This window comes from Cuculus canorus, chromosome 2 (genome assembly GCF_017976375.1).
Source record: "Cuculus canorus isolate bCucCan1 chromosome 2, bCucCan1.pri, whole genome shotgun sequence".
NCBI classification, from domain to species: domain Eukaryota; kingdom Metazoa; phylum Chordata; class Aves; order Cuculiformes; family Cuculidae; genus Cuculus; species Cuculus canorus.
In genome coordinates, this window is record NC_071402.1 from 5,206,029 (window position 1) to 5,219,974 (window position 13,946).

The 13,946-nt window shown below is 44.4% G+C and overlaps 1 protein-coding gene across 1 annotated transcript; it reads left to right on the top strand.

Annotated features, from left to right (window-relative positions):
- Positions 1-416: 416 nt before the first annotated feature.
- GPR20 (G protein-coupled receptor 20) lies at positions 417-13,067 on the top strand. Its single transcript, XM_054060473.1, has 2 exons — positions 417-766; positions 10,924-13,067. Exon 2 carries the CDS (start codon positions 10,945-10,947, stop codon positions 12,004-12,006), a length of 1,062 nt encoding a protein of 353 aa, XP_053916448.1. The 5' UTR covers positions 417-766; positions 10,924-10,944; the 3' UTR covers positions 12,007-13,067.
- Positions 13,068-13,946: the final 879 nt, after the last annotated feature.

A 13,946-nucleotide genomic window follows, 5' to 3' on the forward strand; every position in this document is an offset into this window, starting at 1 on the left:
AGGTATTTTGTCCCAGTCCTTGGACAGATATTATTAGCCCCTATCTCAAATGACTGCAGCCAGAGCATCACGAAAGTGTATAGGGTCACCCTTTGGTCTCCCTGTGCCAGGTTCCTTCTCAAGGTCTGGACAGCTGGATTGGCTCAAAGCACATCACAGGTTTTGTGGAATTTGATCCAGCACCTTCCTGCAACTGCCAGAAATACTTCTGTCTAATCCCAGCCCATGTCAGGAAGATGAAAAGAGAGGTATTTTCCTCTCGTGTCATGCAGTGACATTGTGATGGCCTTAGGCTGGCAAGTTCTCAGCAAGGAGGTTTTGTTCCCACAGAGACACGGGGGAGGGGACAGCTGGAGGGGAACGATATCATTTTTAGTGTACAATAGATGTTCAGGCATTAGCACCGTGAAGAAGGCTGGAGCCCTCTTTAGTGTTTCCAGCACTTCATAAGTTTCAGAGAGATTTAGGGCAAGGAGCCAGATGTTTAGGGAGAAATTCTGAACACTAAAGACAAGTGGAAATTTTTTTTTTTGGGTAGTGTGTATTTTTTCCCATTAGTTGCAAGGCTATATTTAGAAGAGAGCCAGGGAGAGAGAGAGAGAGAGAGTGCACGAAAGAGATTAAGAATTTCTTCATATTCTGTAGTCACTCCAGTTGATCTTCTTGTTGGAACAGATGTCTCTTCCCAGGGCTGATAGCATTCAGGTCCACAAGGAAATTGTCTCACCAGAAGCTCCTCTAACATAGAAGTGAGATCAAGCCAGAGGTAAGTGAGTCTATCGTGGAGGAATACACTGCAAGATAGCATTGCAGCAAATGCCTTGGGATATTGGTCAGAGAAAAAAGGGTGGGCATAGGATCAGACAGGTGGCAGTGAGGGGACTACTGAAGACCAGACCTCAAGTCTGGAGTGGAAAGCATGGTTATTGCAGCAGGGACCCCTGATGGGGATAATGGGAGAGAGAGTCCTGCACTAAACATGTGGACGAGCAGCTCAAGGAGACTTTGGCTCTGATCTTGTGGTTGGTGTGGAAGTTCATCAGGAGGTGCCAGTCTGCACCGGCAGCTGCAAGGGGATGAAGGGACTTCCTGTGCTGTGAGCTTCTTTGCTTTTGGGATTTGGGGCAGTACCAAGATATTTGGTTGTTTCCCAAGGAGACAAGAGGTAAAGAAAAGTATGTGAAGGTATTGGATTTCCCCCGTTGAAAAGTACTATACTAGCACTTGTGAGGAGTGCGGTGATGTCTTGTTCATATCTGTGTCTTCCCAAATATGATGAAATTTTTTAGGAAATGCATTCAGGTAGGTTTTGGAACCAGGGGAGGAGATGGTGCACTGCCTGGTATGGGGTCTGCTGCGACTAGGAACGTTTTACCTCTGGCTGTGCCAGCAGGGTGCAAGCTTTGCTCTAGGAAAGATGCTGTTTTCTTTCTCTGAATCTGCTTGCTGGGTCAGTCTAAGAAGAAACAGATCTTTTCCAAGGTCTTTAACTAGGCTCCTCCAGAAATTCCCTCTGCATTCATAGCAACACACACAATAACAGCTCAAAATTTTTCCAGATTAGCCTAGAAAATCCTAAAATTTCAAATCCCTGAAAGCACCAGGAGCACAATGCCTAGCAAAGGAAACCACAGAAACCGGTCTCCCAAAGGTTTAAGATTAGGTTGCCCACCCTGGGATGCTTCAGACAAAAGTCTGCTCCCTGGTCAAGTCTCCCACCTCACTGCATTCCCTGGGCCAAGCCCAGACATGGCTCTGTGCCTCAGTTTCTCTGTGCAGCCAAGGAAGCAGCATATTCTGCTGGGCTGCACAGCTGCATCCGTAGAAGGTTGGTCATCACTTCCCCTTCATCCCTACCTGTATTTCTGTCACCTCCACTCCTGGGGTGTCAGCATTGCCTCTTCTATCCTGCATCCTTGGACCATGCAGGATCCCAGGTATTCCCCAACAACAAATCTCTGTGCCTGCTCTTCCCCTACTGTCTTTCTCAGGCTTCTTGCAAAGGGATAAAGCAAGCAGGCAGCTAAAGGCAGAAAGAGGGAAAATGCCCAAAGGTGACTAAATTTGCAATTAAAAATTTCCTTTTCAAAAGTGAGCAGCAATGCATAGGTCAGATGCTGCTCAATTTGATCTCCTGCAATGTTTTTGTACTTGCCTACGAAGTTCTCATACGTTCCTATATGGCAATTTGCGCTGCAGGGTTCTCTTTGTACACAGCCACAATAGTTTGTATTCCAAACTGATATTTGTAGCACTTTCCCAGGTATCCTTGAAATGTTAGATGGATTACTGTAATCCTAATAAATCAAATGCATTTCTCATGTACTGTTACAACCTCCCAAGAACAGAGGCACAAATCCATATTTACTTACTGGGATCATAAAACTCAAAATCCACACATTTATTCCTAGATTCAGACTTTAACAAAAAATTAAACCCTTTTGTAACAAAAATTCCTCCAAAATATGTGCTTTCTCCTCACGTTATACTGGTCCACAAAGGACAGAGAGGGATATGCTGAGGAAGTCACGCTCTGATTTCTCTTAAAGTATCAAAATTAGAAATGCACAGCTTCTACTGCAGAAATGTCACTCCATGCTCCCTCGTGACAGATGGCACTTGGTGCTATGACAGGCTATGAGATATTGGTCTTTTAAATTCAAGCAGCACAATTTATAGAGCATTCACCAAGATACTCGACTTTTCTGCCATTCCAAAGCCAAGAACTGGTCATGCAGAAAAGAGGGATGTGAAAAATGCAATGGTATTAATAAGGCATTGTAGACATCTAAACATTTCAGGAGGGACTCTTCTATACAGTGTGGTATAAACAAGAAAGTGGAGGTGTAAAAGCCTTTATTAGCATTTCTAAGGTGACCAGCACTAGCAGGCCTCATCAAAGGCTTTCTGAAGGACCTCTGGGTGCACTTTTGTGCATCTGGAGAGTTGCAGTGTGTATGTACAATCCCACTTCTTTTTTTGCCTTTTTTTGTCTTTTTTTGTTTGACTGTACACGTGCATTCGGGCTCCTTCTTTCAGAATTTGTGGCATTACTACTGTAAATGGGCATAGAGGACATAGAAGTTCGTAAGAAATTTGTCAGCACATGAATTTCCTGCTCTGTGTATCTGTGGGAGCTTCATTCCATGTTTTCCATGCATGCTCAGGACAGGGCTGGGGGAGGACCACACATATCCTTCCAGGTGTTAAATAGATTGTCTCTGAGATGCCCAAGACTGGTGATGCATTAACTAGTGTTAAGCAGCAGGTTCAAGCATAGATGCAGAGGAGCCAGGCTGAGGACTCCCTCCCATCTGGGTCATTTTGCTCTGTGAAGAAGGGGAATGCAGTTTGGAAAGTTGTGTTCTCCTACTCCTAACTGGTAGCGATCCTCACAGACTGGGATGATCTGTCAGACTAAATCATTGTTTAGGTACCCACAGGCTATTGCTTGTCCGAGGTTGAACAAAGCAGCTGGGTTCATCATTCACAGAGGACCTGATTTTGGTCTTAGACTTGCTGGAGATTGTGGGGTCAGCCCACATGCACACACAGCATTGAACACAGCAGTGTGGATTGGACTCAGATCACAACTCACGGCAACGTCCATTGCCAATACACTGATTATGGAAACTAAGGACTACATGCAGGCTAACTGTGCAAATCAGGCTGAAGGCAAATCAGGCTCATCAGCCCATCAGCAACATCAGCCCAGTGACCAACATTGCACTAGCTTCCACACATCCTTAGGCCATGATCCCTTGCATAGCTTGAAGGGCAATCCCTGACCATGTCTGGGACTGGACATCCAAAAACTCAGTAGGTGGGTGTTAATCCCTCTTTCTGTTGTGCAAAGTGACTTGACATCATCTCCCTTCCAAGCAAAGGTTGTAATTCAGCACATGACCATTCAAACCATCAGACAAGGTAGGAGTCGCTGGCCATCACACTTCATTTACATATAGAAAGATAGAATCATTAAGGTTGGAAAAGACCTTTGAGATCATTAAGTTCAACCACATGTGCAAACACACTGTGGCTGACCAGCATAGACACAAGGCAACCAGCTATCATCTGTCCCTCGTCAGCCTGGTTCTGCCATGCGTAAGATATGATTTTGTGTAAATCTGAGATTATTTCACTTCAGGCAAACAATGAGAGGCAGACAATTCTCTCTCTTTGCAAAGAAGCCATCCAGACCTGTTTGCAGTGTTTCAATGCCAAAGTAATCATGAATTTGCAGGGAATAAGACATAAATGAAAGGATGTGTGGTGGAGAGTGTTAGCAAATTCGTTGCAGGTTCATATTAGAGAAAACAAGAATCACTCTCAGTGCCTATTTATGTGTTTGTCAGCTCTGATAGCCTCCATCCTCCTAATGTTTTTCAATCTGTTGGCTGATTTCAAGCAAAAATCAGCAGAAGGGAAAGATCACCTCAATTTCCAGGAAATCAGGCAGCAAAGAGAGGAGAAAGTCAAGCAAGTGTCAAAACCAAGGGAAGAGCTGGAATGTGAGTGCTCATTAAGGCAGCCAAGTGTCCACATGGGAAAAAGTTATAACAAGCATCTCAGTCAGGGCGAAGCATTTATCCAACACCATGAGCCACTGCAAGACATGAAACCATAAGAAAACAGGTGTCATTTAATCCAACACTCACAGAACTATGTGTTTTGTGTGTCCAAAACACCTTTTGTTTCCACAACATCAGAGAGGAAGGAACAATCCAACTCTGGACTGAGTTTGACTATTTCTGACAGCAATTTCCCTGCAGTTGGATGTTTCGCACACTCTGTCCGGCCACCTTCAGACCTGCAGGCTTCTGGGAGCCATCAATGCCTAGGAATCAAGTGAGAGCAGAGATCTAATGCGTGCCAGTATGGGATCATCTCCACTTCGGGAATAGCATCTTTTCTATTTCAGGGTGGGATCTTTCTCCTCTCAATATTAGCTCCCGTTTCACAGCCTTGGAGCTAGACTGGCACAAGTTTTTCCCTTTCACTGGCTGGAATAATAAGTTTTTGCTCCCTTTCTCACTCATTTCCCCCTGTCAGCAAATCCACCCTCCCTAGACTGAGTGTGAGGCTCACAGAACAAGCTCTACCACGTATAGCACAATGTTCTCAACATGCACAAAAGCACCATATTTGGCCGGTTTGAGCCAGAGTTGAGTGAGAGCTTGCCAGAAAGAGAATCATACAATTTAAACTGAAAGAGAGTGAGTTTAACCCTTCATTTATAAATATGACCATAAATCACCCAAGGAACTTTAAACACAGAAAGGCTGCAAAGCTATACACGTGCTGTCATCTCAGGCAGTAGAGTAATGCCAGCAGGCAGGAGAGGGTAAAGCGGACAGGGAGGATGATAGAGGAGCCAGGCTGCCATATCGGATGGTCATGATTTAGGACAGGGAGATGACAAAAGCTGAAGTTGTTTGTGCTAAATAACAATCACACTCACTTCTTAATATCATTTCCATCTTTCCAATCTTAGTGCATGGCTCTCGTGTTTTCTGTCTCTGGGTCTACATGCAGAGATTCTATCTGCGCACACCAATAAATAACCTTTTTGGAGAGCAGTTAGGACAAAGCTTAGTTGCCTGACCTGCGTTTTCTTTTGTATCCCATTACTCAAATTGCTGAGCCAGATCCAAAAGTCGTCCTGGTCAAGGGAGTGACCCCTGTTCACTTCAGCAAGTGGAGAGTGAGGCTTAAGGTTGACACCAAGCAAAAAGCCTGAATTACAGAATAGCCAAGCGTATCCTCCTGGGGCAGACGTAACACTAAGCTGCCCATGCAAAAAGAACAAGCATGATGCCAAGCAGCAAGCAAGTGAGGGAAGAGGCTGCAGGACCTGGTTGCAGTGCAGTGACCATCTGTTTCCTATTTGGCCGAAGTGTGTGATGGAATTGGTTGTGTCATGCAACAATGAGAAATTATTTCAGAGTAAGTTGCCCTCTCCCAGTGTTGAGCAGGGACCTTTACTAGAATGAGGGAAACCAGGTCAACCTCCAGTGTTTGTCCCTCCCCTTATCCCATTTCTACCCTGATGTCTGCTGTACTTTTAAGGCAATGCAACCCACAGTCTCACAGTCAGACAGACAAAATCCAGCCTGAGAGGTATAATATGACAGAATAAGCCAACTGGCGCAGTCAGGCAGCGCTCAGAAGGATGTGTGTTTACCCATCTTGGACTTTGTAGAATGCCAGCTCCAAAAAACAGGAGTTGCATGGAAATCTGGGGGGCCAAGAGCTGAATTAGGCATGAAGAAGGCTGAGTTCTAAACTCTTCAGAGATTTTAGGAAGAGGATTAACACAAAGGCTATTTACTCTGTGAGCAAAGGTGATTGTGGTTCTTGCAGCTCTGCATGAGCTTATGCCATAGCTCCAAGTAATAAATAGTGCAAAACATAGTAAAACAAAGTTTTGCAGAGGCTGGAAAGTTTCTCATGTATTTAGCCATGCGTCTCACTGATTGCTATATCCCACCACACCCTGGTGACGGATAGTTGAACTGACTCACTTTAACACCTGTATGAATATTTCTGATAGAAAAGAGACTTGATTGGGGTAATTTTTGGACTTGGCAGGGGTGGGGGGCAGTACTGGAAATCTTCAGAAATTTAGCTTTTCCTCAGGCATGAGGTCATACTGCCTTTCTGTGTCTTGTTCAGCTTGCTGCAAAATGGGGCAACGTACCCTTCTCAAAGGCTTGGGGTCCCACAGTGGAAAAACACTTAGTGGTTGTTAACCAGGGTTTTGGTCCAGCTCCATCTCATTAAAAGCACTCAGAGGAATGCTGCTCTTTTGCTAGTCCAGTTCTCCATCCCTTCTTCTTGTGACCCATAAGATGAGGGCAGTCCCAGAAAGAAAGGAAAAAGCCATTCACCCAAACATCCATCAGTAACAATTTGATTAGTGGAAGACTTTTCCCGCTGAAGTCCAAGAGGCAAATTTTCCACAGCCTGTCAGTGAGGAAATATTCAGAATCAATTAAATTTGTTGTGGATACTTTCATGTCGCTGCTTGGATTTTGAGCTCAGACGGGGCAAAGACACAAACTCTAATTCAGCTCCTCCTTTACATATTCAGTTCATCAAACAAAATGTTACTTGAGTTTTTTTTGCAGTTTAGAGTGTCTAGATTTTATTTCACTGTGTACGGTGCTTAGTGGCTGAGCCACTTACAAAGTCACCACACTGTACATGCTGATGATTTTAATTTCTGTGTATGGACAGTACTCATAGTGGATCCTTTTCTATTAGTCTATAAAATGCCCTGCATACCTCAACAGTACTGCAAGAATGAGGAATATCTGAATGCATTTTGAGTTATTGATTCCACTGAGGCAGAAAAAGAAAAATGTAAGAGGAGTATTAGGTGTTTGTGATAAAGAATTCGAGAGTAAAGAATCTCCCAGCAGAGGCAAGCTACAAACAGGATGTAAAATAAGATCAAATGGCCAGTGTCTTAGAATTGTGATAAGACAAATGGATACGCAACTCAATATACACATGCTAAGGGATGGCATGGGTGATTTTGTCTTCTCCCCCTGCTCAACTGTCATAGAATGGTTTGAGTTGAAAGGGACCTTAAAGATCATCCAGTTTCAAGTCCACTTCCAGGACCAGTTTCCACTAAATTAGGTTGCTCAAAGCTCCATCCAACTTGGTCTTGAACACCTGCAAGGATGGGGCAGCCATGACTTCTCTGGGCAACCTGTGCCAGTGCCTCACCACCCTGACAGGAAAATATTGAAATATTGCTTCCTAAGATCTAATCTAAATCTCCTCTTTCAGCTTAGACCTCTTCCCCCTTGTCCTGTTTTTGCGCTCCCTGATAGAGAGCCTTTCCCTGGCTTCCCTGTAGGCCCCCTTTAAGCACTAGAAGGCTGCTATAAGGTTTCCCTGGAGCCTTCTCTTCTCTTGGCTGAACAAACCCAACTCTCACCTCGCCCTTGTGTGGGAGGTTCTCCAGCCCTCTGATCATTTTCATAGACTCCTCTGGACCCACTCCAACAGGCCCATGACCATCCTTTCTCTAGGAACCTAGACATACAAGCTGACACTGCAGTCAAAGGGCAACTAATTCTTTATTCCACGTTTTGCACTGGTGCAGGGGCTTTCACAGTGCTCCTCTTGACAGCATCTGCAAAGAGAAATCCAGGAGCAGGTCCAAACATCTCCTCATTTCAGTTTGCACTGGTAGTTAAAGAGGGAAACAAACAGAGAAGATCAGATGGTGAGAATGTTATAAAATCATAAGAAGATGGGCCAGTGTTCCACATCTTCCCTGTGCATCTTTCTCAGGTGTCAGACATTGCACCTCCACTAGATTCATCCAATCTTGATCCATTTTTTTTATCTTATTCACTGACAGTGTGCTTGGCACAAAATGTAAAGAGACGAGACTCCCCCCCAGGAGTCTGCATGCTCAATCAGACCCAGACAACATGATGTGAACGTGTGCTGCTTCAGCTGCCACCAGAGTTCAGTGCAGGGTGAGGTAATCTGGTCATTCCTGAAACTCAAGCCATTTCAACATCCTTTTGCTGCTAGAGATGGCTGAAGTGCAAAAGTGGACAGAAATTAGGATTCCTCCTCTTTGCCCAGCAGTTCTTTGGGACATTACAGTTGTTCTGACCCTAAGCTTCATGATTTCAGCCCTTCAGCACAACCTTGATCTCAGGGGGGTGTTATGGCTGAGCACCGGACATTCCAATGAACAATTCAACCGCTTGGGCTTGTGTGACTACCTAAGAGGTTCCTAGTCAGCAGGTGTAAGGGAATTATTATCTCCATTAATTCATCACTAGTGAAGGGTCTAATTTGAGACTATGTTGATTGGGGGAATGTTGAAAGACAGGAGAGGGACAAGCAGAGGCTTCACCAGGATGGGAGGAATGTACCAGTACAGCCTGAGGCTAACCATCTGGTCTTTGCAGAGGACTTGGGGGTCCTGGGAGATGCCAAGTTGCACATAAGCCAGCAGTGTACCCTTGCAAGAAAGAAAGTCAACAGCCTCCCAGGTTGCCTTAGGAGGAGCATTGCCAGCAGGCCAAGTGAGGTAATCCTTCCCCTCTGCTCAGCACTGAAGAGACACATCAGAAGTGCTGTGTCCAGCAAATGCACAGAGACTTGGGAATCTCTTCTTCTAAATCTCAGTTCCCCAGATTTTTATCCCAGAGGTCTGGAAGCATTCTGCTTTTGCCAGGGGGTGTGGAGGAGTTTAAGAGTTTGAGAGTTACAGCTAGCAGGGATTTGTAGTTCAATATCTCAACAAGCAACATTTTCTTGGCTGGGCAGGAAAAGGCTTTGGAATTTGTCAGGCAGGTTTAGAGCTGCTGTGATGATCTCTGGGCTGTCAGGCAGTCTCAGAGCTGCTGTGATGCTCTTCAGACCCAGCTAGGACTGTCCCTGCAAAACATTTACTTTCAGCTGGTAGGAACTCTCCTGAGAATCAGTTTTTCACTGAAAGGCTTCTGACCTAGATAGCTTCCTCCTCTGCTTTGCACGTGGCTACCAAGAGCTTAAAGCATCTCACAGGAAGTGTGACACCTTTCGTCCGTCATCTCAATCCCCATAAGCAGAAAAAAGGATGAGTGTAGGCAGAAAGCCAGCTGTCAGAGGATATGGCATGCTTGGGGGAGCGAACATTTAGACTCCTTTAGCAATTTAAGCCTTCTTCATTGAGACATGCAGCCTAGGTACACTGTGGTTCTTGGGAGCTTTAGAAGATGTGTTTGCAACTCCTTGTCTCCTAGCTCTTCCACATCTGGCTCTTTGGTAGCAGGGCTTTCAAACTCTCATAACTCAAGCCTTTCAGCATCATTCTCTGCTGATTCAAGCTGATTTTTTTTAACCTCAAAGTCCTGCTCCACCGCTTTGAGATATTCCAGACATTTTTCAACCATTTATTTTTATTGAAACCAGCCAAGTCTCTGTATATATTGGACTTCTTTTTTATCTTTGTAATATACAAATCAGTTTAAAATAGTGTATAAGTCAGGAATGATTTGCAAATTAAACTGTCAAGCCCTGGCAGGCGTAGCGGCTGACGCCCTTGGTTTGAAATCTCCCGGCTGCTGTTGCTGTGAGTACAGATCTCTAGAAGATGCCACACAACCTGCTTGTGCTTTCCTATACAACACAGCCATCCTTTGATTTCAGGAAAGCCTTACAGTTCCTGAAGTGCTGCTGCATGTAGCTCTCTAATGGGATCACTTGACCAAGGGAAGGGTTGTGATATTTTAGGATTCAGATGCTGGGGCTATGGTTATGCCAATGGGTTGGGCAAGAATCTTCCAGTTGCCAGCACAATCCTGTTCCCATGGCAAGGCAGGGAGAGCCTTGAGTTGCTCCATTGGAGGAAGGGCTCAAAAGAATTAGTACCATGTTCAAGAAATGAGACTTCGTAGGAGCCTCATATTGGACTGATCATCCCTGTCACAGCAGAAAATGGCCTGTGCCCTCCATGAGCATCAACAAACTCTGCTTGGAGTCAGCAACTCCATTTGTTTCTCTGTACCATTTGACACAACTGGGTCAAATATGACCACATATAGGTCCCCCGACTCTCTCTTCTCCTTTGATCCCCTCGGCATAGTTTACGTATCTGTTCGTCAGACCTTAAAACCACTTTTTGCACAGGGCAGAGGAAGAGAAACATGAAGTGGGGATTGTGTGTCTTCTCTAAAACATGCATCTGGAACCACTGGAAGACAGTAATTATAAATCCAGTTATTCTCCTAGCAATTATTTTTAATCCAGTATTGGCAGATGAGACACTCAGAGAGTACAGCAGTGTATATAACTACTGAGGATGTACAAATACATTGGTCAAAATTCTCTGAGGTGACAACATTTTGAGCTCTAAGGAATACTGACATATCCATCAATATACCCCTGTTTCTTTTCTTCCAGACCTCTAGGAAATCAGTGACCATGCCAACCTCCTCCACTCAAGTGCCAGCCCTTGACTCTATCAACTCCACCAAGCATCCCAATTCCAGCATCTACTTGTTCTCCAAGTTCATCCACCCTGACAAAGAACTGTACACAGAATTTTACAGCCTGTGGATTGCCCTGATGGTAGTAAATGCCATTATTTTCCTGGTGGGTGTTGTGCTGAACAGCTTAGCCCTGTACGTCTTCTGCTTCCGCACCAAGACAAAAACCACCTCTGTTATTTACACCATCAACTTGATTGTTACTGATCTCTTGGTGGGCTTTTCCTTGCCTGTCCGGATCATCATGTTCTACAGTGCAGGGGACTGCCTGAATTGTTCCTTGGTTCATATCTTTGGTTACTTTGTCAACATGTATTGCAGCATCCTCTTCTTGACGTGTATCTGCGTTGATCGCTATCTGGCAATCGTACAAGTGGAGGCCTCACGTAAATGGAGGAATCCCACCTGTGCTAAAGGGATCTGCGTCTTCATTTGGGTCTTTGCAACTGTTGTGACTTTCTCTATCCTGACTATGGCAATACAGTTTGCTGAGTGCTGCCTCTCCAAGATTCTGGTCCTGATGGTCTGCGAGTACTTCTTCCCCCTCATCATAATCATCTTCTTTACCACAAGGATTATGTGTGCTCTGTCCAAGCCCAGTCTCATGCACCAAAGTCGAGAGAGAAGAATGAGGGCTGTGCAACTCCTTATCACAGTCCTCATCATCTTCATGATCTGCTTCACTCCTTTTCACGTGCGTCAGGTAGCAATTTCCATCAACCCAGACATGCCTCATGATGTCAGCCTCCTCGTCTACCATGTGACAGTGACTCTGAGTAGCCTCAACAGCTGCATGGACCCCATTGTCTACTGCTTTGTCACCAATAACTTCCAGTCCACCATGAAAAACATCTTTAGGAAAACTGAGCCAGGGCAAAACAGTGTGGACATTCTGTGTATGAACAAGAACTCCAAGGGCTCCAATGCAATCATGGCTTTCTCAAACACAATAGGAAGCCCTGTGAGCTTGCCATCACCAAGCAGCATCCAGATGTAACCCACATCTGATGGGACACACTGCAGTAAGCCAGTGTAACGATGCTGGAATACTACTAGAATGCACCACATTGTGGTCTTTGACCTTTTTGTCTTTTAGACAGAGGTTCAGAATGACAGTGGTGGAATTTATTCCTCTAGAACATTGTGGTCTGTTTGGGAAATGGAACTTGCAGTGCTGTTAGTACAAATACAAAAGAGAATCTATTAATTATTGTTCCCAACAGGAAAGTTTTCTTTGTATTTTAATACAGACATTTTGCTAGCACATTCTTTATTGTGGTTTGCTTTTCATGTTCAACATTGTATCATAACACTCCTAGATTACCTAGAAAGCAGGAAATCTTTATTTTCTATGGAAGCTTTTGGGCTTTGGGCATGTACTTAAGAGTAAAGGATAAGAGGGATGTTTCCAGAAGTATCCATTACAGAGATTTTATATGCAAATGGAGTGGGAAAGAAAGTATTCTAGCTTACCTGTCACTAGTAACTACTAATTTGTTTCTGAAAAGGTTTCTTGCCTTCTCAAGAAAGAGGATGAAATCAAGCAGTAAAGTCTTCTTTCACTATTTCAGCTATAAGAAAAAAAAGTACATGTGGGCGTATATGCTTTCATACACATTTTCAGGGCTAGGGGAAAGGTTAAGGATGTGTTCCGCCTTCATTTGGATCACTAAATCCCCTGAACTGTGGACATGCATACAAAAAAGCTGTGAAAATGAACATGCTCTCCAGCATATTCTGCTGTTCTGCTCTCTCTTCTGACAAACAGCCAAGACGAAAAGCAGAACTAGACTATGATGCTATACTACTCTTGTTTGACTTTCCTTCCTGGCATGTTGTGAAATCAGGGTTTGCTCTCCCACTATCAGTCCATCCACTCAGTCACTTAAATGCTACTGCTTCCAAGGATGGCAAAAGAATCCATCTCAGGTTGAAATTCACTCCAGTAGAAAGTTATTAGAATTATTTGAGTGCCATGTTTAAAAGGTATGTGAGGCTATGGGTGCCAGAAACTTCTGTCTACAGCAATGGGTAAATGTTTAAGATAACATTGTACCAATTAAGTAATGCAAATACAAACAATTATCCTAGGAAAACAGCAAAACCTGCAGCTGTGCACTGAGCCTGCACTTTTCCTCCTATTTTTCTGAAGTTGTCTTGGCAAAAGACAGCATTGTTAACAACACACATTTTCATTACAAACAGTTAGGTGGTGTGGAAAGGTCTGAGAGTGTGTTATGGGTTGGTGGGCAGGAGGTTTTGGAGTTTGCAGAGAAGTTCAGGACTTTGAGGAGTAAGGTATTTTCTCCAAATGAGGGGCTGGTGGAAAACAGTGGCAGAAATGTGAAGCTGTCAACCTTGTTGAGAAGTCAGAGCCTAATCCTTGTGTACTGATGCATCATTTAACAGAGAGCTGCCAAGAAGATGTCATCAGCTGTTAGGTGCCTATATCTGTGAGGTGCAAATGAGTAAGGAAATAGATGAGGCAGAAGGGAAAAACAGTACAACTGGGCCCTGGAAAGACTCACCATGTTGATGGCCATGTCTACAATGGGAAACAATGACCAATACAACAGTCTTACATCTTGTGGTCCAGTGCCACAGTGTTGGTGGCCCTCATCACAACATCTTGGAAAGAAAAGCTTCTGCAAAGGAATAGATCTCCCAGCGAAAGGGCACCGGGTCAGCTGTGTTCCTTGGGAAAGCCTCAAAGAGGGCGTATATCCAGCAATGGCAGTCACTGTGCCCTAGGACAATCAAGTAAGTTAATTAATCAACTGCAGCTGACAGTATCATGCTGACATTCTGGGTGAGACCTGCAGGTCCCCACACTAGCCGACTGAACACTACCTATTTGTAGATCCCAGGTATGTAATTTCATTTCAGGCACAAGGCCTCAGCTGCCCAATCAGAATTGAATGCTATAGGATATGTGAG